At 42.0% G+C, this 25,855-nt stretch overlaps 1 protein-coding gene across 1 annotated transcript; it reads left to right on the top strand.

Annotated features, from left to right (window-relative positions):
• Positions 1–7,090: 7,090 nt before the first annotated feature.
• On the top strand, positions 7,091–12,894 carry LOC101330066 (beta-defensin 130B-like). The gene is made up of 2 exons (XM_004327604.2): positions 7,091–7,149; positions 12,584–12,894. Exons 1-2 carry the CDS (start codon positions 7,092–7,094, stop codon positions 12,763–12,765), a joined length of 240 nt encoding a protein of 79 aa, XP_004327652.1. The 5' UTR covers position 7,091; the 3' UTR covers positions 12,766–12,894.
• The last annotated feature ends 12,961 nt before the right edge of the window (positions 12,895–25,855 follow it).

Below are 25,855 nucleotides of genomic sequence, written 5' to 3'. Positions count from 1 at the left end.
CTGTAAAAAACACAGTAACCTCTTCCAAGGGTATGCTGTCAATACCCCTTTTAAATCGATTTTTGATGCTTCACAACTTCTGCTACAACTTCATCTTCCTCCCTAGTGTCATAAGGTCTCACTTTCCTTTCCTGAATGTCCTTAGGACTTGAGTAAACTATATACCTCAAAGCAGTTCTTAGAAGGAGTCTTACTTTTCAGTCATATATAAAACCTCGATGATTAAGGAAATGTGCTCTGGTAGTGAAGACTCCCTTTCTCTCTTCCTATAATGCAGTATTTATGAAGTCTTTATGGTTTTTTTTTTTATTCTCAGAGTATGGACATTTCCCATAATAATTTGGTATAATCTTTACTCAATTTAGGGCAAAATTGACCTTAAAACAGCAGAGGTATATTGTACGTAAGGAACTAAGTGTGTAAGTGGTGAGACAGCTGGATGGTTTGCTTTCATTTCTCCCTCCCTACCTCATCTCCACCATCTGGCGAGAATATGGATATAAGCACCTCACCTGAGTTGCGTTTAGTTTACAAAGACTATGTCCTTTTTGGATACAGGTGGGAAACCGGGACTCTCTACCAAGTCAATCTCGCCCCTATATTACTGATCTATACCTGGACTCCGCAGAATTGGGCGCCTCAGCTTAGACTAGCTGCCTGTGAGCGCTCGTGAGTCTCAGAGCTCAGAAGAGGTCCTCAATCTGGCTTTAGCTCATTTAAAACACCATGGCACCTGTTATCTAGAATTCGGAATTTGCTGGCAAGTCCGCTTGTTTTCCTGATTTATCATGGAAACATGATGTCTTAAATAACTAAGGAAAAAATACCTGAAAGACTGTTATCCTAATGAGATGCAATCACAGTTCAGGGGTGCGGATGGGGGATTATAAGAGAATAGCAAAACCCTTACAGGTACGTAGGAAAGATTTCAAAACCTTAAAGAACAGCAGGCTTCGACTACATTACAAGTGCTATCAAAACAGGATGAGCAGACTCTCTAGTCCCTAGAAGAAGCAACCTCATGGTGTGTTCCAAAAGACTCTGGAAACACTGATGTATTCGTCATAGTTTTTCTCTTGCCAAATATAGAATAATCTCCTGACTTGTGTCTGTCTCCCTACAAATACCTTTTAGTTAGTCATGTACAGTAATAAAGTCTTGTCTCTGGCATTTTTTCATCCTTTTTAATAAAAATATCCTTCTTATACTTAATTTACATCAGTCCTTAGCATCCTGTCTAAATTCTTTTGACGGTTGGACATGCCACACTTGCTTTAATAATTCAACATGTTGGCTAACTTCTGTGGGAGACACTGTGTGTGTGTGTGTGTGTGTGTGTATGTGTGTGTGTGTGTGTGTGTGTGTGTGTGTGTGTTTCACGCTTCCAATTCTTTTGTTCAGACTTTAAACACTAGAATAGGAATATCTGAATAGAGAGGATCGTCATAAATATTCCAGGAAGCAAACCTGCAGAACAGCAGGTCCCAGACCCCCTCTTCTCACACAAAGGCTAATTTAACAACTATACACGGATGGAAAGACCTTTATGAGAGTCTGGAGTGCAGTCAAGAGATCCAGGCGTAGGTCCCATTCTCCAGACACTCCTGGGCAGGGCTGGGGCCTCCGAGGCTCCAAGCAGCCCCACCCCCACAGCTCCCTGCATTGAGGGGTACACGGGCCGCTCTCCTGAGCTATAATTGCATGCCTGGAGTTTGGGGGAACCATGCGCATATGGCTCCACTGGGCTTTGCCCTAAAGGGGGGCTGTCAGTGGTGATCACACCTCAGCAGCAGTTCTCTGCCTGGGACCCACAGCTCTCTAGAGCATCTTCTGAAATCTAGGCAGAGGCAGCCATGCACCCACAGCTTTGCTGTGCACAGCACACACCACATCAAGGACTTCTGGAGCTGTACCTGGGGCTGCTGAGGACCACAGCTGCAGGAAGAGAGTCCGTAATGTGAGGTGGCACCAGGCAGTAGGTGGCCCCTCTTTTGAAATCATTCTAACCCCCAGACCTTTGTACTCTGGGATGCAAAGCGATTGGAGGGGCAGCCTATGGTCTCTGAAAGTAATTTTTCCATTAGACAGTAGGTCCTGCCTTCTGACATCAGTATCCTATTTTTGGTTATTGAGATGGTTATATAAGTCGTTCCTGACTTCAGTCTCCCTCACAAGAAGACAAACTAGCAAATATCCACAGATTAGACACCACTGTGAAAATCCCAGAACAGGGGGTGAGTCTGAAGAAATTCTTTGGACCGCGAACACTGAGAAGGATGGTATTAGAAGGTAAATGGATCGCTACACTCTAACCTCATCACCCCTCCCCAAGGCTGGCACAGAACCAGACCAAGAAAGCCCCCGTGGACCTGTGATTCTCCAGTGGGAAAAAGAGAGCCTGATGTGGACATCTAGCTTCCCAAGCATCATGGCCACTTCCCAGGAGGCCCTCAACAGAAGGGCAGAATTCTCAACAGAAACTTTTCAGACCAGGAGAGGATGAAATGATATATTTACCCCACTCTCAACAATGGATAGATAGGTGCACATGTAGCATTTTCTCAACTAGATAACATGTTAGGCCACACAACAAGTCTTGGCAAATTCAAGAAGACTGAAGTCCTACGTATATTCTCTGACCACAGTGGTATGAAAGTAGAAATCAGTAACAGGAGGAAAACTGGAAAATTCATGAATACATGAAAATTAAACAATACTCTCCTGAACCACCAATGTATCAAAGAAGAAATTAAAGGGGAAATTATACATATATCTTGAGAGAAAAAAATGGAAACACAATATACGAAAACTTATTGGATGCGGCAAAAGCTGTTCTAAGAGGGAAGTTCATAGCAGTAAATGCCTGTATTAAGAAACAAGAAAAGGGGCTTCCCTGGTGGCGCAGTGGTTGAGAGTCCGCCTGCCAATGCAGGGGACACGGGTTCGTGCCCCAGTCCAGGAAGATCCCACATGCCGTGGAGCAGCTGTTCCCGTGAGTCATGGCCACTGAGCCTGCGCATCTGGAGCCTGTGCTCCACAGAGGGAGAACTCACAGCAGTGAGAGGCCCGCGTAGCACCAAAAAAACAAAACAAAAACAAGAAACAAGAAAAAAGCTCGAATAAACAACCTAACTCCATGCTTCAAGGAACTAGGAAAAGAAGAATAAACCAAGACCAAAGTTAGCAGAAGGAAGGAAATAATAAAGACTAAGGCAGAAATAAATGAAATAGAGAACAGGAACATAACAGAAATGATTAACAAAACTAAGAGTTGGTTCTTTGAAAAGATAAACAAAACTGGCAAACCTTTAGCTAGGCTAAACAAGGAAAAAAAGAGAGAGGATCCATATCAACAAAATTATGAATGAAAAGTAAACATTACAACCAAGACCACCAAAATCCAAAGGATCATAAGAGGCTACTATGATAACTCTATGCCAAGAAACTAGACCTAGAAGAAATGGATAAATTCTTAGAAATATACAACCTACCAAGACTGAATGAAGAAGAAATAGAAAATCTTAACAGACCAATTACTAGAAGGGATATTAATTCAGTAATCAAAAACCAGATGGCTTCACTGGTGAATTTTACCAAACATTTAAGGAAGAATTAATGCCAGTCCTTTTCAAACTCCTCCCCAAAACTGAAGAGGTGAAAACACTCCCAAACTCATTTTATGAGGTCAGCATTATCCTCATACCAAAGCCAGAAAAGGACACTAGAAGAAAACTACAGACAAATCTACCTAAAGATACAAAAATCCCAATAAAATACTAGTACTAAATTGAATTCAGCAGCACATTAAAAGAATCATTCACCATGATCACATGGGATTTATCATTGGGATGCAAAGATGGTTAATAACATGCAAATCAATAAATGTGATACATCAAGTTAATAGAATGAAAGATAAAAATCATGCAATCATCTAAATAGATGCAGAAAAAGCATTTGACAAAATTTAACATTCATTCATGATAAAATCTTGTAACACCTTAGGTATAGATGGAAAGTATTTCAATATAATAAAGGCCATATATGACAAACCCACAGCCAAAATCATACTCAATGGTGAAAGGTTACAAGTTTTCACTCTAAGATCAGGCACAAGACAAGGGTGCCCACTCTCACCACTCTTATTCAACATAGTACTGGAATTCCTAACCAGAGAAATCAAGCAAGAAAAAGAAATTAAAAGCTTTTAGAATTGGAAACCAACAAGTAAAATTGTCTCTATTTTCAGATGACATTTTATATATAGGAAATCCTAAAGAGTCCACCAAAAAACTGTAAGACCTAGTCAATGAATTCAGTAAAGTTGCAGGATACAAAATCAACATGTGAAAATCAGTAGTGTTTCTATACACTAACAAATAAATATCTGAAAAGAAAATATAAAAAGAAATTCTACTTAAAATAGCATCAAAAATTAAAATAATAAAATGCTTTTGGCATAGAAACAGATGCAGAGACCAAAGGAAGAGAATAGAGAGTCCAAAAATAAATCTCTGCATATACAGTCAACTAATGCTTGACGAGGGAGCCAAGAATACTCAGTAAGGAAATGACAGTCTCTCCAGCAAGTGGTATTGGGAAAACTGGATAATCACATGCAGAACACTGAAACTGTGCCCCTACCTTACACCACTCACAAAAAATTAACTTGAAATGAATTAAAGACTTAAACATAAGGCCTTATACCATAAAACTCCTAGAAGAAAACAGGGAAAAATCTCCTTGACATTTTCTTGGCAACGATTTTTTGGATATGACACCAAAAACACAATCAACAAAAGCAAAAATTAACAAGCAGGATTACATCAAACTAAAAAGCTCTGCACAGCAAAAGAAACACTCTACAAAAATGAAAAGGCAATCTACACAATGGGAGAAAATATTTGCAAATGATATATCAGATAAGGGTTAATATTTATAAATATATAAAGAACTCATACAACTCAATAACAAAATCCAAATAACCCCGTTTTAAAAAAATGAACAGAGGAACTAAACAGAGATTTTCCCAAACATACAAATGACCAACAGGTACATGAAAAGAGTCTCAGCATCACTAATCATCAGGAAATGCAGATCAAAACCACAGTGAAAGATTACTTCACACCTATTACAATGGCTGTCATCAAGAAGACAAGAAATAACAAGTGCTGGTGAGGATGTGGAGAAAAGAGAACCTTTGTGCACTGTTGGTGGGATGTGAAATGGTGCAGCCACTATGGAAAAGCGTGGAGGTTCCTCAAAAAAGTAAAAATAGCGTTACCCTATGATCCAGCAATCCCACTTTGGGGCATATATACAAAGGAAATGAAATCAGGATCTTGAAGAATTATCTGCATTCCCGTGATCTTTCCAGCATTATTCACAATAGCCAAGATATGACAACAACCCAAGTGTCCATCAGCAGATGAAGAAGTGTGTGTGTGTGTGTGTGTGTGTGTGTGTGTGTGTGTGTATACACAATGAAATATTATTCACCCATGAGAAAAAAAATGAAATCCTGCCATTTGCAACAGCATGGAAGTACCTGGAGGGCATTATGCTAAGTGAGATGAGTCTGACAGAGAAAGACAAATAGTGTGTGATCTCACTTTGATGTGGAATCTAAAAAGCCAAACTCATCACAACAGAGGGTAGAATGGTGGCTACCAGGGGCCAGGAGTGGGGGAATTGGGGAGATGCTGTTTCAGGGTACAAACTTACAACCAGTAGATAAGTAAGTTCTGGAGATCTAATGGGCAACATAGTGATTATAGTCAACAACACTGTACGATAAACCTCAAAGTCATAGGAAACCACATCTTAATTGTTCTCGTTACACAGAAGAAATGATAATTATGTGACCTAATAGAGGTGTCAGCTAACACTGTGGTGGCAATCACACCGCAATACATAAATGTATCACATCAACATGTCGTACACCTTAAAGTTACACAATGTTATATGTCAACTGTATCTCAAGTTTTCAAAATAGATAAACTCATTAGTTAATAAACATGTAAGTGATCAAAAGTAGTCATAATAGAAGACATAAAAGTATATAAAATTTTTCTGTAAAAAGCTGATATCACATATAAAAGTTTATAAATGAAAAAATAAGTAAATTTAGATAAATGTGTCATTAAGCCATTGATCATTAGGTCAATTAACTTTAGATAAACTGGTTTTAGGTCAATTGGTTATTGGCCAAAGGCATATACTTAGGCTTTCTATACTTTGTTTCTATACGGTAGGGTAGGGGGAAAGGTTAGGGATCTCTTTAAGCTTTTGTTTTTTTCCCCCAAAATTTATTCTCTTATTTATTTTAAAAAAAAATTTTTTTGGTCATACCATGCATGTGGGATCTTAGTTTCCTGACCAAGGATTGAACCCACACCCTCTGCATTGGAAGCACGGAGTCTTAACCACTGGACCACCAGGGAAGTCCCTCTTTAAGCTTTCGGCATATAGTGTTTAGACAATACACAGCTATTGAGGAAATACTGTGCTCTTTATTTGACTCTCCTGATCTCATCAATCTTGTCATATGGGACAGTTATACAAAGGATTAATAACAAATGAGACAATTTTAGTTTTCAATGTGAACTAAGTGTATTTACCTTTCAGATGCTACTAAGAACATAGTACATATGTGATACTGGCCTCTCTTTTAAAGGAATACCTTAAAAATATCGCTTCTTTTTTTTTCAGAAATGGTCCGTAGGCAATTATTTTATCCGTCTTGTGGAAAAGAGTTTGCTGCGGAAGAGCTCCCTTGCAATTCAGAGGACTTTGGTGACAAGGACTATTACACTCAGTGACCCTTTAAAAGATGACTGGCCAAAGATACTGACCTCTGAGAAACTTGAGAGCCCACAGAAAAAGTAAAGGATTAGCCATCTGGTCTCCAGCAGTTAGGTTAATTTGTCACCAAATTAGGGAGTTCAGGGCTTGGAAATATTCCAGCGGAAGCTGTTTTATTTTCTTACTTGTTAAGCTTCACTGACTAAAAGGAACCTCAGTCTCCAGAAGTAAATAAAAGGCCCTGAATCCCGCTATTCCTGATTATCCACTTCTCTACCGGGCATTCAACCATGAGACTCCATTTACTGCTTTCTGTTCTCCTCCTCTCTTTGACTATAATACCAAAAGGTAAGACGGTGAATAACTGTAGAGACAGATTTCTTAGGAGACCTACTCGGATGCGTCATTATACTGTGGCCATCTCAGACCCTAATGCACAGTCTTAGGGATGCGAAAGTCCAACATGATCATCTTCCTTAGAACTGATGAGGCCAAAACTGTGAAGCGGGACAAGGATTTCCACCAACAGAAAATGAGTTCCAAAAGCTCCATGACTAGAAAAGGGGGCTCAAACCGATGTGGAAGCGGAGCAGCTCTGACATGTGACATCAGGCTCAGCATACAAATCGAGCAGCTTTTACAAGGGCCCCCACCTCCAAAAAGGGGAGTGAAAATGGCGGCTACTGGGTCAGACTTGGTTAGTGAATGGAAGTGATGCAGTCTGTTGGTGAGGGAATATTTGTGAATGGTAGAAATTAGGCGCATAATACAGAGCTCAACAAAAGAGAATTATATCAAGTTATTAATAGGGAGCAGAGGAATTTGGAAAAAGCATGGATTTGGGACGGCGCGTCAATGGCAAAATTTTAAGCAGAACGCAAAACAGGAAGGGAGCATTTTAACAACCTGAGTTACACCCTTGGTGCTCATGATGGAGAAGTTGGAATATTAAAGTGTAGACTTACAGGGAAAAGGGAACATGGCCATTTTCAGGCTGATTCATTCAGATCCTTGTAAAAACTAAGATTGCTTTCTCCACTGTTGATGTCAGGATGTTCACATCCCTCAAAATAACATGTGTTCACTGAACATAGATTAAGTCTGGGTAACTCTCCCTCTTCCTTGATTCATCTATAAGATTCTTTCAAATACAATCAAAGATATTTATGTATGTTGGAATGTTTGATCTTTGCCTAATCTAGGAATATCTTGGGATCTATCTGATGTATAGCTGCCCCCTCTTAAAGGAGTTCATGTACTTCTCACCTGGCTCTCAATTCTGTCAGAAGAAGACACACTTGTAGCAACAGCTAATATAAAATTATATGATGTTAATGACTTAAAATTAGAAGGCAATTTAATGGTTAATTCTTTAATTTTACAGATAAGGGAATCCATGTCCACATAAAGAATATGATTTCACTAAGGTCACATAGGTAGTGGCAACACTGCAGCTGGAACCAAGTACTTTTAATCTGGGTCATCATTGTTTCCAACGATCTAAGGGTGTAGGTATGCCCATAAAGTGGTAACCCTAATTTCTGTCAGGCTGTTTACCTCAAAGTCCCCTAATTAGACATTGAAGAACCTAAGGAGATTTTCAAGTTTCCTCTTTGGGAAGCTACAATGTCTTTGAAACATGTTACTTCACTTACCTCTAAATCCTTTTTCTTCAGTGTCTGTGGTAGGCATGTTGAACCGGCTTAACATTCTGGCATTATTATTGGGATGACTTACACTAGTCTTTAGATTTTCCTGATCTTTGTTCTTAAAATCATATAATGGTGATAATCAGACTGCTGAAAGCACTTGCTTCAAGATAATTATGTGTGCATGGTTGTTGAGTGAATTTTTTTTTTTGCTCATGCTTGCTTTCCACCACCTAAGCTAAATTCAACTCAACATAAATGACTGTCTCCATCCAGAGTCATGCACCATGTTATGGGCCTTTTTTTTTCAAGGTTAAGGAGGGATACTTCTGGAAGTAAAGATCAAGCCAAAAGTCACCATTATAGTGAGAAAGTGATATGGCAGTGGTTCATTCTCAGAGTGGAAAACAATTCAAGAAAAAGGTTGTCCTAGAGCAAAGGCCAGAAAAAACTGACAGGAAAACAGGACTCCAAGAAATCTAGGCCTAAGGTTTAGAGAAGTTCCTATGGTAATAACAAGACTGGACACCCATAAATACAATTGTACATCCAGGAGTGGGTGGCCAAATAGTTAAAAATAGGCTGGAGCCAAGAAGTTCTAGAAGGAATAAGAGACAGAAAATGTGCGTGCGGTCAAAGAATACTTAACTGCATTCAATGGTAAGAACTGTGTACTGAGCATCTGCCACTTTCCATGGGCTACGTGAGATACCCAAGATACAATGGGAAATGAAAGGAAGACTGTCTTCCCTCAGTAGAGAAGACAGACATTAGGCAAATGATTACAAATGCGTCTATAAGTTATACATTTTAATAAGTACAATGAAAAGGAACAGAGTATTCTGAGTGCCTGAAACATGCGGTCATCATCAATCTGCAACATCCGGGAAAAGTTCATTGAGGTGTGTGCCTTTTGAGCTGAAAACGGGAAGATAAGTGTTCATTGATGAACGCCTTGCAAGGAGACCTCAACACTCCTGGCAGAGGAAGAAGCCGGTGCAATGCCCCTGATGCAGAAGAAACCACCGTGTGTTTAAGGAACTGCAAGAAGGCCGCGGCAGGAGAACGCTAGTTCATACCAGAAAATGTGCCCAGCATCTCATGGAATTAGGCCACAGTGGAAGCTGCATGGCACCAAGGCTCAATCTGCAGGGACACTTCGGGAACAGCGAGGGCAAGGCTACCAGCTTTGCGCCGGGAGTGGTGACCACGAGTATCTCCATCACCAGGGCTGGGTCTCGCTTTATGCCTAAAGTAGGAACATCTACGGGTTCTAGGCGGCCTACGAGCCCCATAGGTCTTTCCTTTTGTTTCACTACCTCCACTATTCTTTCTTCAGAGTTTCTCTTCCTCGTTCTGCCACAGAAGGAGTTTCAAGTTTAGAGGAGCTTCCTTCTTTTCTAATCTCGAGACAATCACTCTTTGAGGTACACACATAGAATGAAGCCTGGGAAACCACCAGCAACTGTGTGGAAACAGATAAACGCTATCAATAACAATCATGAGAAATTAGGAAATCAAAATTCCTAACCTTTCAATCTGATCATTTCTGTGGTCCAAAGGTAAGTAAGTCTGATCTATCTAGGTGGATTCTCTAAGTCATGATCATGTTTAGACTTGAAAATATGCACTGTCTGAAATCTCTGTCGTCCTTTGGATGAGGTCCCTTCTTCAGTATTCCAAAGGAAGTTCCTACCCTCTAGGCACCATGATTCGTACTCCATTAAAGTAGGATACCAAAGTATAAGACAAAACCAGCAAAGGTGGTGAGGAAAGTGCATCACTGATGGTATGAAGGACTCACAATTCACAGGCAAAACCCGCCAGGGTCCAGGATGATAGATGTGGGGCAGGTAGACAAGGAGGCACAACAAACTCTACTTCAAGACTAATCTGGAAGGTGAATCTGGAGGACATGATGCTAAGTGAAATAATCCAGTCCAAGAAGATAAAGACTGCATGATTGCCCTTACCTGAGGCATCTAAAAATAGTCAGACTCGTAGAAACCTGGAACAGAACAGCAGTTTCCAGGGGCTGGGGGAGGGGAGAAATGGGGAGTTGTCGTCTGATGGGCTTAAAGTTTCACTTCTACAAGATGAAGGAATTCTCGAGATCTGCTGGGCAGACTTGTGCCTCTGGATAATGGTACCATGCTGTGTACTTAGAAATGTCAGAGTGGAGATCTCACGTTTAGTGTTCTTACCACAGTTAAAAAGAAAGAAAGAAAGAAAGAACAAGTGAAGAGCAGGAGGTTACTGGGGCTGGTAACAGCGTCGGGCTCCCCACGAGTCTGACAAGAACGCTTTGGAGGCGTCATGCCGACCCCTTCCTCCAGATCAGTCCTCCTTGGTTTCTCCCAAATCAGTTATGCCAAGAGGATGGATTAAACAAAGATCCTATAATCTTTCACAGGAGGGAAGAACTCTCAATGGCCAGGTGTTTTCGGAAGAGAATATATTGCAGCCACACGGAAAGGTCACGATACCTTACTTTGGCATGTGGAGATGCACCGCGTGGGACGCCTCTATGTTTATACCCAGATGCGTCCTTGAAACATACTCTGCCTCTCACTCTGCCTTGCCCGATATTAAAAACCCTTGATTTTAGCTTCGTTAGAAAACCTGAAAGTCTCACCAAATGTTACACGAAGTGCGTGGCTGAGGTTATCGGGGGAGAGACCGACAGCTGGTAAGAGGACTGCTGCACTGCTGGGTACGGAGCCTGCACTCTGTGTAGACAGGCGTGGGGTGGGGTCACCCTCGGCTCTCTCCCCGAGAGCAGTGAGACCCTCAGCCCTGTCCCCGAGAGCGGCGGGACCCTCGGCGCTCTCCCTGAAAGACAGACGCTCCAGCCTCCAGAGCCGGCAGAGCAGAGGCAGCACCACAGGATGCTAACCAACTCCCCATCATGCCATTCTCTTGCCGCACGAGGCTCCGAGCCCACGGACGGCTAGCCTGAGAGTCAGATCCTGCAGCAGGCGGAGAACACAGACTCGCACAGGTTCTGAAAATTCAGTTACAAGAGGCTGCATTGGTGTATATGGCTGCGGGTATTTTTCTACGGGACGGTGAGATAACAATGAGGGCCTGGTTTAAATACCGCCCCCCCCCCCCCAAACAAAGATTCAGAGCCCCAGAGCGCTCAAACTCTCAGTTACGCGGTAGAAGTTAGGGACCAAAGAAGCCAGCCAGTCAGGGTTAGTACATTATTGGACAGTAAAGACAAAACGGGACACAGGTGAGTTAACAGGACGGTTCAGGAGCCAGCTAATCCCCGTTGCTGGCCGCAAACAGAAGTGTCCTGTTACGTATCAGCCACCATGACCCACGGGGAAAAGGACCCTTGGCTGCGCTGGCAACGCTAGAGGAGGGATGCTGGGGTGCGAGGGAACGGTGCTGAGGCACACCTCAGTTACGTGCTTTTCAGCAGCCCAATGCATGGGGAAAACATATGGGAGTGTTTAAGGAAAAGCACCTTTCAGCTCTGAGAGAAAATCTCTCCATGCATCTGCATATACCGGGCACTGAAGAACACAGAAAATCCGGTTCCTGCACAGTCCTGACATGGGGCGATTAGGCAAGGTGAAAGCTGGAGCACGGCTAGACTTTCCACAAGAGGAGATGAGATGAGGACAGGTGCCATACGATAAGGATGCTGTAAATGGGGATGCGGAGGTTAGCACGGGCGAGGGGGTAGAGGGTGGATACTTCGGCTGAAGTAGTCTGTCTCAGAGCAGGTGTTACTGGCATTTGGAGCAGAACAGCTCACTAGGAGGGAAATCTACCAACCCTGAGCCTTACCCACCAACGCCAAGGACATCTCCCCAGTCATGGTGACAACAAAGCACCCCACACGGTTCAACCTGTACTGCCCTTGATAAGGACAACTCTCTAAAAGCTTCTAGAAACCAGCCTGCCCCCTCCAAGGTGTGTATAGTCCCACGCTCTTAGCACCCCTCCTCCAAAAAGCCACTTCTTTTGCCTAAGGGATTTTTTCATATAGGTAATATCATGTATTCTATCTCAAAGCCATTCTTCTCTAGATGTATTTACGTACATTACCAATGTATTTACGTACATTACCAATAATTTGATGGTGAATTAACGAGGCTGTTAAATCTCTTTCTGTGCAGCAAGTACTGGCCTTATTCCAGGACAGAAACAATGCATTCTTCTGCGAGGGGTGTGCAAAGATGGAGGATGCACCAGCACGGATGATACCATTGGTATATGTAATGATCAAAAAAAATGTTGTAGAAGGTGGTGGGTACTTCTTCCCTATCCAACGCCAGTTCCCAAATCAAAATCTCCTTGATGACAGCAAACTGAGCCCTTCGAACTCTAGAACACAGGGATGAACTTCACAGACTCCTGTTTGACTCAGAACTCCAGAACCCGAGGATAAATTATACAGACTCCTCTTAAACTTGCTTTTCTCCCTTGACTGGAAATAAATGTCCTAATTCTACACATACTCATCCCTGGGGAACTTCTTCTTGATGCACGTGCAAACCTCTTAAGAACTACAAGACTAAACTAAATAACAGAGGCACCTCACACCTTAAAGATGTTTAAACAGAATACGACTTTCTTAAAAAAGAAAAAGATAAAATTTTAAAATGTGAAAAAAAATCATAAGGGTATGAAATAGCAGTAGGTAGTGTTTGATTATCTAAAGGGGGATATCAACCTTTTTCCTCATCTGACTCTGACCAAAAATTATTTCTGTTATTAAGAGAGACCTACTTGGGTGGCGTGAGTCAAGGTCTGTTCATCACATGGTCCTGCTATGTGACCTCAGCAGTAGGCTGGCTGCCAACCCAGTCCTGCCAGCACTGACTGAGGCTGGTCTCCCCCACCCACTTCACCCGGGCCCTGGGGGGATGAAATGCAAGAATTGCTCCCTGCAAGGAGGCCCACAGGGAGACAACAGAGTGCTGAGGACTCAGCGTGCCCTGCTAGTTCTTTCCAAATTCGCCACGAGATAATTCCACTTTCTGGCTGGAATCATTTCCACCAGAATAATAATTCTGGATCATCTGTACTTTATGGCTAAGAAAATGAAAGGGCAAGAAAGAGGGCAAGAACATTACAGGACACGAGTTTCACAAGGATGGAAAAAATCTTTTGAATGAGGCCAAATGACTCCACAAACAAAGTTCGAGGCTTTTTGTTTCCTCAACCGTAAAGCTGGTCTTCTGTGGTCCATCAGAAGAAGGTGGGTTATCTCACCTTCTAATAGTCTTAGGATTTATGTTTCTATTTTTTACGTGGCTATCAGGTGTCCACAAGACCATAAGTTTCTTGAGTACAAAATCCGCCTTTATTCACATCTGCGTGTTCCATGCATCACACGGTCTCACAGAACACACAGTGTTGACGTGTGCAGTTCTTGATGAAACGGTAGTTGCTTTGCTTACCAGTCATGTGACTTTGAACTATTTATTTACCTTCATTTTCCTTAAAATTCTTCTCCAATAAATGAGTGAAATAAGTCTAACTACTGGGCTTGTTGTAAGGATGAAATGAGATCATGTACACAAAGCGCTTGGTATACACATGGCAAAACCCAGAAAAGCTTGCCGCTAATATTATTACTGTTCTCTTGTTGCTAAAATACCTTAAGGAAATAAATCATTGTACTTAGATAGGCCTGTTATTATACGATGCATAGATTACCAGTTTAAAATAAATAAAATGGAACTAAATAGATTTCATATTGAAAGAATATATGGATAAACAACTATTTCTTGGTATTTCAGAAGAAACCACAGCAAACTGTTAAAATTTTACAGTTTCTATGATAAATACCATTGTTTTCTGATATTTAAAGCTTCATTTCTTTAATTAATATGTCTCGTGACCTCCTATGAAAACTGAAATTAAAAAAGCATGTTAGGAAAAATATTAAAGGAGATTTTCATCAGGATTGATAATGAAGCTTAAATACTGACATTTCATTAGCATTAGACAATCCTTTCTAATGACATAATAGATTAAAATAAGTAACAATATCAAGGGAAGGACTTTTTTTAGATGACAAAGGGCGTTAGAATTGTTATTTTATTAATGGTGTGATGGATGGCTAGCATCTCTGAGAAACAACTTCTCCCAAAGTCTCAGATCTCTATTCTTTCTGACCTAGAGATTGTATAAAGATTTTAAAGGTTTCCTTTAGTCCCTTGTTAGTTATTTTATGGGTAAGATGTTAAAATTTTTATCATAATTCAAATATGTTTTCTGGAAGAGGTAACATAATAGGTCATTATCCTTCACTAATATGTTCTATATTTTAAGCTATTATTTAACACGCGTTGGAGGGAGTATTAAAGAAAAACAGTCAATTTAAATCCAAAGATCTGAAATGTGGCTAGTGTGCCTGAGAAAATGACGCTTTATTTTATTTTAATTAATTTTAATTTAAATAGCCGCATGTGACTAGTGACTTATACAGCACAGCATAGCTTCAGAGCTCTGGACCGGCACAGGGTGACACAGCGATGAAGCACGTGGCCTTCAGGCCAGGCAGCTTGTGTGCAGATCTCAACTCCGTGGCCTGCCAGTTCCGGAAAATGAGGAAAACCATACTCACTTCATTGATTATTATGAGGATTAAATGAATTTGCATATAGAAATCCCTTACGGCGGTATCTGCACTTATCATGAGAGCAAAGCTCGGCCATCCTGGGTTCTTGGGAGTGATGAGGAAAGAGGGAGAGAGCATCGTGAGAACACTGGGTAAGGAGCTCTAGCCACTTTCTAGATTCATCCTAGACTAGCTTTTCCATCCCTAATGCCATCACTTTGTTCTTCTTGCGAGTATAAAGAGCTCTCTCAGAACAGGCACTGAGAATCGCAATTTAGGACACGGTTTTCCACAACTAAACTTATGCTGGATAAATGTGTCGTCACACGATGAGGAAAAGTTTAAGAGTTAAAAGAATCACAAGCCAAACGCTGTCAGCTCTCCGGTGAATCCTCTGGAGACGTTTTATTCCTAGGCTGGCGAGGGAAGGTACAAAAGAAAAGGGTCCTGTGTTGGCTACAAGGATACAATCTCTGGGGTAGCTTCAGCCCTCCATCCGACAAAAACAAACCCCTCCTCTCAGCAGGGTTTTCTCCACGGAGAATGCAATACCACAGATTAGAAATTCAGTTGTGTTGACATGAGTCCTGTTTCCGAATTTGACTAGCCTTGGAGGATAGGAGGGTGCCTTTAAATAACTCCTCTTTTGCTGTGAATCAGTTTTATGACATCGTCTTCTCCTCAGCCCTACCCGTGATCAAGCCACCAGGAAGAGGGAGGTTTTGTGGGCACCGGAGAAGAGACTGAGAAATCGTTTGGCCGGGGGTGTCTTTCAGGCAGGGGAGACACCTGCCTGTCTTAGTGTTGGTGTGTGGAGCTGTGAGACCTCTGAAATAAGGCGGGATGGTGACTTTGGAAAGAGAGAGTCACACTTGGAAATGAAGCGTCATATCTGGAGAACAACCAAGCGAGAAGATGTTGCTCTGGTAAAGCCCACTAAAGGCTGAGAGAACAGTTTAGTGAAATGTTGGAATGACTGGCAGTAACAACATCATGAATTGCCTTTTCTTATCACCCCCTAACTTTTCACCTGGTAAAATCCCACACGTGCCTCAAGGGATCGTTCAATTGTCATGCCCCTGCTTAGCCTCCCCCAGATGCCCTCCAAACCCATCTCACGAGGCAAATCAATCTCTCCCTCCTTTGTGTTCTCCGCACATGAACATACCTCTGTGGACGTCTTCACTCATTTTAACTTAGTTCCAGAAGTGTCTCAATTCATGGAACTCTTAATGCCTCATAATTATTTCTAGGGAACCCTGGACCAAAAGAAATGCCTAATAGTTTCGGTTATTAGGTCTTAATAACTTAAGTTATCTCTGCCCTAACAACATAGTAACCATGTGAAAAATAACACGCACAAATCGAAAGAAAAAGTAATACTTTTTAACTTTTAAATAACCCAATTACTGACTAATGGTAGGTATGTGCCCACTGGGCACTGAACAACTTCTCAAATCTTGGAATCAGATGGGACACAGCCACCCTCACTTTCTGCTCCACAGCGATTCCCTGTGTGGCGCTTGACGTCGCAGCTGAGCAAGGTCTGACGTCACTGGGAGGAACGTAGCAGGTCTAATGCTGAAGGTGAGAAGTACTTAGAGGTAGCAGTTTCGGCAGAGTCCAAAAAAAAAAGTTCAGCATCTGCCTTTCCCTTGAATTTTTAAAATATTTCATGGTGCCCTTGGAACTGGCCGAGGAGCGCAGGGGTGCCTGGTCGCACAGCTGCAGACCTGAACTTCAGGCACTTATAGGAATGTCTTCCGTTCACCATAGATTGTGAGCCTCCTGAGGACACCACTGTGTCTGGCTGGCGCTTGTAGTTGCAGCTCACCACCTCATGAGTTATGGAAGACTGTTGAATCTATGGGTGAGATGAGCAGAAACCGGCCATGATTTTCGGGTTTTATTGCTGCGATCGATGCTCCGTGAGAACTTATCTATTGCACTTCGCCGATGACGCAGAGAAGGCTGTTACTGCTTTGGTGCGGAGAGGCTGGAAGCTAACACAGCAGGAATGTGGCCCAAGGGAGCAGAGGGGGCTTCCGAGTGACCGGCCTGGGAAGAAACACAGACCACCGGAGACTGAGTATTACGGTCACTTCCTACCAGGTTTGGCCTGGACAGACAGGGTACTTTCTCTGACGCTGTAAGGATTGTGCCCTCAGTGGCAGAAAATATTTCACAAGCGACACCATGTGTTTTGCACAGAGTGATGTTCCCAGCTGAACGCTGAGTGCGGGACGGCCGGGAGCCTTCGGCCCAGGGGCCCAGCCTGACCCTCACCAGTAGGTTTCTTGCTAGTTGCTGGAAGATGGCGACTTATCTTCATGGTGATCACTTGCAGTCTATTGCTTACATTCCTGGTTCACACTTTAAACAGCATTTTCTAAGTTTCTTCTAGAAATATTACTGTTCTAGGAGAAGTTAATAAGCATGCCACGAAACATAGATGAATACATTTGAGAACCTCGTGGTACCAAAATCCACAATAAAAATCAGCCTATTAAAAGCTTGGAATTGAATTAATTCAGGATTTCTCAAAGCTTCTGATATATTTTAATGTATATAAAATATATAATAAATATAATAATTATTATTATAAATGATTATTGAATGCTCAGTAGGTGTTGGGCTTGGAAATACTTTTTTCTGTAAAAGGTCAGATGACAAATATTTTAGGCTTTGTCAGTCACATACACCCTCTGTCATGAATCCTGAATCTTGTTTTTGTTTGCTTGTTTGTTTGACACAACACTAAAAAATGTAAAATCCATTTTTAACTCTTAGGTTTGAAACAGTTTGTTGTCCCCTGAGAAATTTCAAACACCACCAATTTGTGGTTTCAATTTATAATATACTTTGAAGCTGGAGGAATGAAATCTTCCAATGAACTGGAAGTAAATTGTAAGAGAAAGGGAGGCCTCGAGGATGCCTCTCAAGTGTGTTGGCCTGAGCAATCCAGCGGCGGGATGGAGGGGACCGAAACTGAAACTGGTTTGCGGGTCAGAACTCCATGTCAGGTGAGTTAAGCTTGAGACACCCAGTGACAGGCAAGTGGAAAGATGAGGTGGGTCAATATACACACAAGTTTGGAACTGGGGTGACGTCAGCACTGAGATATATATTTGGGAGGGAGCAGGTATTCAAAGATATGGCACTGAGTGAGTTTACTTAGAGGGCAAGGATAGACACACCAGAAGCCTGCGGAATGAATCCTGGGACACCACCCTGTTTAAGGGTAAGGAAGAGAGAGGATTCAGCAACTGGTGACTGGGGAAAAGGAAACCCAGAGAGGGTGAGAAACCAAGAAAGATGTTTCAGGAAAAAGGCAGTGACTCTAGAATTTTTTTTACAAATTCCTCCGTGAAACACCTATTAACACCTAGTTACTAGTTGTATTCGTTTGCTAGGGCTGCAGTAACCGAATATCACAAGCTGGGTGGCCTAAACAACAGACATTTATTGTATCACGGTTCTGGAGAATAGAGGTCTGAGATCAGGGTGTCAGCAGGGTTGCTTCCGTCCGGGGCGTGAGGGAGAATCTGTTCCGGGCCTCTCTCCCTGCTTCCACTGGTTTGCTGGCCATCTTTGCCATTCCTTGGCTTGCAGAAGCAGCACCCCGGTCTCTGTCTTCCTGTTCACGCGGCGTTATCCCTGTGTGTGTGTCTGTGTCCAAATTTCCCCCATGTACAAGTATGCCAATCATACCAGAATGGGGGTCTACCCTACTCCAGTATGCTCTCTTCTCAACTGATTACATCTGCAATGACCCTATTTCCAAATAAAGCCACGTTCTGAAGTACTGGAGGTTAGGACTTCAGCATATGAACTTTGGAGAGATGCTACTTAACCCATAACACTACGTTTGCGTGAAACACCATTTGGGAATAGATGGTTTGGACATATTTAATAAAGCCAACACTTGGCAAATGTAGGAGTAAAAAAATGTTTGCCGGGATATTATAATTTATATATAACTTTATAAATAGAATCTACTTAGATATCAATGTTCTATTTTCTTTGTTAATTGAGGATACTAACAAGCTGACTCGGCATTTTAACTGAATGCCCAACCTTGTTTAGCTTTAGATTAAGTCAAGTTTGGTTTAATTCGGTTACACTGAAATTTCCTGAGATAACAAAACTATCAGATGTTGATATTTTAATAATAAATTATCTAGAACGTTCTGGATTTTTTTTCCTTATGAGGATAAATGTTTTGATAAAACTCTGATTACCCATAACTGTTAAGATATCCTTTGTAACTGAAGAGTTCTATAACCTGTAATGCTGTCTGTTCTAGGAGGACTAGAGATAAATGTCAAAGGTTGAAAAGACAAATTGGTTTTTATACAGATCTCTAGAATGGCATTTTGAAATAAATCCTTCATTTCTATCTAGTTTATTACCATCTCTCTTTCCCTTACAAGTCTAATGCACTCAAAATAAAACAACTCATTAAAGAATCAATTTGGTTACTGAAGTTCCTATTAGATTTGAATAATTCAAACGGATACGTTCCTTTTAAGTTATATTTAATGAACACTTTGTCAGTTTATTACATTTTTAAAAACCTAAAAGATTAAAAAAAACTTTTCAATATGACACAGTTTGCTGTAGGAGATACTGTATTATTTTACACTCGTACGCCCAATAAACCGAGAACTGGCATACACCGTGGGAAACTGTACCTGATACAGAATAGGAGGCGATAAGACTGAAGGAATAAAGTAGCGGGGCTCAGCCAGGCGGACTCCGCCTCCTAACCCTATGTGCCTCGACAGAACTCAAGAAAAGGCAAACTATGACATCTTGTGGTTAAAAGCCTTTTTCCATTTTTGACAATTTTCAGTTTCCAAGACAGCTAAGAAGCTGCAGCTTTTCTAGCAGAGTACAGAGCATTAGGTAAAAGAACTGGAAATACATAATAAAATTGAAAATACAGGCTCAGCTTGCATGCTAATGGAAGTGAGAGATTTTAAAATAAGACTCATTAAGATGATTCTGGTTCCCTTTTTCTAGAAACCTAACATTTAACGTGATTCAAAATTGACCACCTAAAGTAAAATAACGAAAATAAATTGAAAATGGGTAGTTTAAGTGATGCACATGTAATCTAATATATTTATATGTGGTAAACCGACAGCCCCAGGCGCCTCCCACAGCTTCATGATTCAGCTAATAGAAATCATTAGCACAACGCCCACATGCGAAGCAGCCAAAAAAAGCCATTTCTAAGCCGCAGTTCTTTGGCTAAGATTCAAAACAACAAAAGAAGAGGAAAATTGTCATTGCTAACTCCACCTAAAACAGCTGTGCCATTCTGTCATAAATACATATAAGCCCATCACATTTACTCAAAATACTAAAGAAACAGAAAGGCTTACATTTGCCCCATCCCCTCATGAATTTCTCAGCCTGGATTAAAGCACTTTTATATTCCAAATCATTATTTAGGAGAACTACTAAAGACCATCATTTTCTTATAGGAAGAATGAAACCCTCCCTCCGGGTGGTGGGAGGGATAAATTGGGAGATTGGGATTGACACAGACACACTACTATGCATAAAAGAGATAACTAATAAGGACCTGCTGCATAGCACAGGGAACTCTATTCAATGCTCTGTAATGGCCTATATGGGAAAAGAATCTGAAAAAAGAGTGGATATAGGTATATGAAGAACTGATTCACTTTTCTGTACACCTGCAACTAACACAACATTGTAAATCAACTACACTGCAATAAAAATTAAAAAAAGAGGAAGTAGGAAGTTCCAAAAAATATTTATTGTATTTTGTAGATAGAAGAAATTGAGGAATCAATGAGAATCATGTAATTTTTCTCATGCTTACCTAGATCCAATTTTAGTCTTCTGAGAAATGCTTCCAATTTAAATCACATGAAGTCCTCCTGGGACCCCCTGACTTTAAAAAGGATCCCCTCACCCTTATTCTATTTGAACTGTTTCTTAGTCCAGCACATCTGTGAACTTACTGAAAACCCCCTCAAATCACTGGTGGAGCAAACAGGTTAGGGGGAAAAACATAATGAACAAATGGTAGCATGAGTAATTACAAGTTTTCCTTGTGGAAAACTTACTGCATGGAAGGCACTGTTCCAAGTACTTTACATGATTTTAACTTCTTGCTTTTTCCTTCAAAAGACTATATGTGGTAGATACTACCCTTGTAGAACAATATATTGTTCTACAATATATGTAGAGACAAATACCATAAGGTATCCCTTATACATGGAATCTAAAATATGACACAAATGAACCTGTCTACAAAACAGAAACAGAATCACAGACACAGAGAACAGACTGGTGGTTGCCAAGGGGTGGGGTGGGCGAGGGATGGAGTGGGAGGTTGGGATTAGCAGATGCAAACTCATATATATAGGATGGATAAACAACAAGGTCCTACTGTATAGCACAGAGAACTACATTCAATATCCTGTGATAAACCATAAAGGAAAAGAATATAAAAAGAAGAATGTATACGTATGTATAACTGAATCACTTTGCTGTACAGCAGTAATTAACACAACACTGTAAATCAACTATACTTCAATAAAATTTAAAAAAAACAAATTTAACAAAAAATAGTAATAATTAGTATCAAGGCTGCAAAGAACGAGTTTATTTGGGGTCTTAGGAAGTGCAATTTGGGAGACAGATTCAGGTAAAACAGAGTGCTCTGGGGAAGAGGAAGAGGCAGGGGCTCACAAAGGCAAGAGCACAAGGTTGTTAACGTTGTTGGGTAAGAATTATGATTGAGTCTGACGCAAGAGAGGGAGCATCTGTCCTTAAGGGGTGAGGCTGACATGAGTCCTTTTAGGGTGGAGGTCTGATGAGCATCTTGAGGCTCTGGGACTTTGGGCAGATTGGTTCTGTGTTAAGACAGCACGTGGTCAGAGGTCAGATCCCATCTGGGCCAACACATGCGTAAGTCACATGTTCTCCATGGCCTCCAGCTCCGGCTCAGAGAGCTCTCTCAGCCACACCGGCTCCATCTTGATTTTCCTTTCACACCCTCATTTCACAGATGAGAAAACGGAGGCACAGAGTAAGCATCTCCACCACGGTTGCAGGGCTACTAAGTGGCGGTGCTGGGATTCAAATCGAGCCAGTTTTCTAAAGATGGCTACCCTGACTCAATAGTAGAGGGAAATACCAGTGGTTTTGAAACCACGCAGGAGCGTGTGGGGCTTGTGAGCACAGAAACCTTGCAAACAGCTGCTACTCAGGGAAGGGAGGGGATGCAGAGACGAGGGGGGCGCATCCAGGAGACACCAGTGCAGCCCGGGGCAGGGCCCTGCTCCGCCCAAAGGGATACACGTGAAGGTATCTTTGAGCTCCTTACAGAACTAAAACCCCCCGGTGGAAGATGTCAGCATCCTTCATTCCAGAGAAGACCACCTGAGGTCAGACTAAAGGAACCAGAGAAGCTCATCGAGATATCACCTGAGGTCAGATTAAAGCAGTGCAGGCCCTGCACACACCCTAATCTTATCAGCAACCCCGCCCTTGAACCACGGCTATAAAACTCACCAGATCCTCCTGGGTTGGGACACATAGTTTTTCAGGGCCAGAGCCCACTGTGTCCCTCTTTGCCTGCCTGGCAAAGCAATAAAGCTATTCTTTTCTACTTCACCCAAAACTCTGTCTCTGAGACTCGATCTGGCACCAGTGCACAGAGGCTGAGTTTTCAGCATCAGTTTCCCAACCTGGAGACAGTTCAGAGACAGACAGCAGTCGTAGCTCAAAGAGGAAACCACAGACCAGCTCTCAGTCCCTTCACGTCCCCACAGGCTTCATGTGGCATTCAGTATGTACCTCAAGTATCCTGGAGATTCAATGAGCTCTTTCTCTTAAAGTATTTGCCTGAAGACCACCACCCCATTGCTAATAAAATGTCTGGTGAGATAAAGTAAAATTAAATTGCATCAGTCCCAATATTTCACTTGAAACCCTGAAGTTTTTAAGGAACAACCATGTTTGATGGTTTGTTTTCCCAAACATTGTGATCATTTAACAAATAAACTATGACCTCTGAGAAAGATGAAACAGAAAGTCACATCTTACGTTTTTGTTTTTGTTTTTGTTTTTGTTTTAGCATGCCAGGATGTCTTTTACTGTTCCAAGGCCTGTCACTCAATGCCCAAAATATCCTTTAAGGAACTTTCATTTCAATTGATTGATTTTTTTTAAAAAACAAATGTAAGTTTGTTGTTGTTGTTGTTTTGCGGTATGCGGGCCTCTCACTGTTGTGGCCTCTCCCGTTGCGGAGTACAGGCTCCGGACGCGCAGGCTCAGCGGCCATGGCTCACGGGCCCAGCTGCTCCGCGGCATGTGGGATCTTCCTGGACCAGGGCACGAACCCGCGTCCCCTGCATCGGCAGGCAGACTCTCAACCACTGCGCCACCAGGGAAGCCCCAAATGTAAGTTTTGAAGGAGTCACAGATCCCACAGATTAGTGTGTTTACTCTATGGAGTCTGAGGAATTTAGGGTTAACTGAGCAGTCTGCAGTTTTCGGGCGGAGGTGGTAGGCGGGTGGGGAGACTGTGAAACTAAAAATGAAATGCTTCAACGTGTTTTCCAAAGTTCTTCAGCATAAGGATGCAGGATTTAGTACTTTAACTAATGGGATTAAATGGCTCAGCTTGGAAATGGGCAAACTGGAATTTTTCACAGCAAAGTAGACAATTCAGATTCCACTTTCCTTCAGGGTAGAAAAGTTACATGAACTCATCCCTATGTCCAGAGCAATGACACAAAGTGGATTTTGTTTACAGTAATTAGAATGGAGAGAAATAATTTTCAAAGACTGGGCAGGGATCAAGTGGCAATCAAAATCACCAATGCTTGAAACACTCAAGTGCTACCAGGGGAAATGCCTTTTAATTTCCAGCTTAAATGGGAAAACTGCCTAAGGGAGAACAGATGACATTCTTGTCAGGGCCGGAAAGGAGCTTCATTGTGAAGCAAGTCAAGCCCTTCCTCTCTGGCTGTCATCTGTACCCCTTCTTGTGCCGAAGTCCTCAGTCTCACCCTTAGAAACCCTCCCCCACCACTCCTCACCCACCTGGACCCCACCCCAGACCCTGCTGTTCTTTCCCAAAGTTTCTCGCAGTTACTCTCAGAAAAACCTGAAGGCCTGGGATCATGTGGCCTCCAGGCCTGCAGAATTAGACGTCCAATCATTTTACTAGTCCAAGTTCATGTTCTGAGGGGACTGAGTAGTTGCCTCCCACTGATGCTTCTCTGCTTGAATGTTACACGTGCCAGTAACCCAAAGCGGCATCCTGGGTTCTGGAGTCCAGGGTGGCCTTTGGGAGCGGGGAAGGGGTAGGGACTGTCAGATCCAGCAGATACAAATACAGGATGCCCCAGGTAGGCTGGATATTAGATAAACAATAAGCAATCTTTTAGTATAAGAATGTCCCATGCATACGTATGCCCCATGCAATATTTAGGACACAGTTATACTAAAAAAATTATTCATTGTTTATCTGAAATTCAAATTTAACTGTGCATCCTGCCACAGTTTTGTTTGGCAAGGTGGTGGGGGGGTGTCCTTCAGGGCTCTTCAATTCCCCAAACAGACAAAACTACTGTACTTGTTCTGCCAGCTCTTATTGCTAGAGGTGCAAGTCAGTGAAGTGGTTTCGTTACAAAAGTTTATGGCACGCAGAACTCAGAATGCACACTTCTTTCCAAATAAAGATGGAACATCACGCTCATCAACAAAAGAGGCCCCTGTTCCAAGTGATTTACTTAGCGCTACAGTAAATTTGCATTCATTCAAGTACATGTTCCCACTGGGCTCCATTTAGAACGTATGACAGGCATTTGCAGCTCAGTTACCAAATTCCGAAGTCATAAGACGTAAGTGTGCTTAGAATTTGAGGTTTCTGAGTACTATCAGTTAAGAGCTGTGTTAGTTTCGTGGTGGTCCTGTACCGGGTTACCACCGACCCCGTAGCTTACAACAGCAAAGTGTATTGTCATAGAGTCCTGTTGAAGTCCAAAATGAGTCTGGCCAGGCTAAACTCAAGGTTGTCGCCAAGGCTGCATCCCTTCTGGAGGCTCCTCGCTCTGTCTGGCTTCTAGATGCCCCGCACGCCTTCTCACGCTGCATCATCTGAACTCCGTCCATAGTTTCATCTCCCTCCAGCTCTCTTCTGCTTCCATATCCCATTTCCCACTTAAAAGGACCCTTGTCATCACACTGGACCCATCAGGATAATCTATTTTAAGGTCATCTGGTTAGTACCCTTAATTTCATCTGCAACCTTAATTCCTCTTTCCATGAAACCTAACATATTCACCGTTTCCAGAGACAGGGACATGGGCATCTCTGATGGGCCGCTCTTCTGCCTCATCAGAGCTTTGACTTACGCCTCACTCTACAGAGACAAGGAAGTCCAGTGTGGTGGTACACTCTTATCACACATGTAGTTAACATAAAGGCCTTTAATCGCTGCCTCATTAATGAGCGTATCTTTATTGGCAATCAATGGTAGGTGCTGTCAGAATATAAAACACTTGAACAGATCACAGTCCCTGACCTCAGAGGGCTTACAAGCTATGTGTTCATCATGCATGGACCCGGTATATGAGGGAAGAGCTTCAAAGCCAAACAAGAATATTTCTCAAACCTTTAGTTGGCAACCCAGCAGGAGACAATAAAATGTAATAATTACCACTGTAATACAAGACAATAACAGCAAACCAGCAAATCATGACTGTATAAATAAAGCACAATCATGTATTTTGGAGGCATGATTATACAGCTATTAAGAGAAAGG

This window comes from Tursiops truncatus, chromosome 21, assembly GCF_011762595.2.
Source record: "Tursiops truncatus isolate mTurTru1 chromosome 21, mTurTru1.mat.Y, whole genome shotgun sequence".
Taxonomy (NCBI): Eukaryota; Metazoa; Chordata; class Mammalia; order Artiodactyla; family Delphinidae; genus Tursiops; species Tursiops truncatus.
This window is presented reverse-complemented; position numbering and strand designations above follow the sequence as displayed.

What these genes read in the sequence shown, in the direction of transcription:
- LOC101330066 (XM_004327604.2), top strand. Translation starts at nt 7,092, where the DNA reads ATGAGACTCCATTTACTGCTTTCTGTTCTCCTCCTCTCTTTGACTATA. An exon ending in TTTGACTATAATACCAAAAG is followed by an intron (nt 7,150 to 12,583) that starts GTAAGACGGTGA and finishes CTTTCTGTGCAG; the next exon opens with CAAGTACTGGCCTTATTCCA.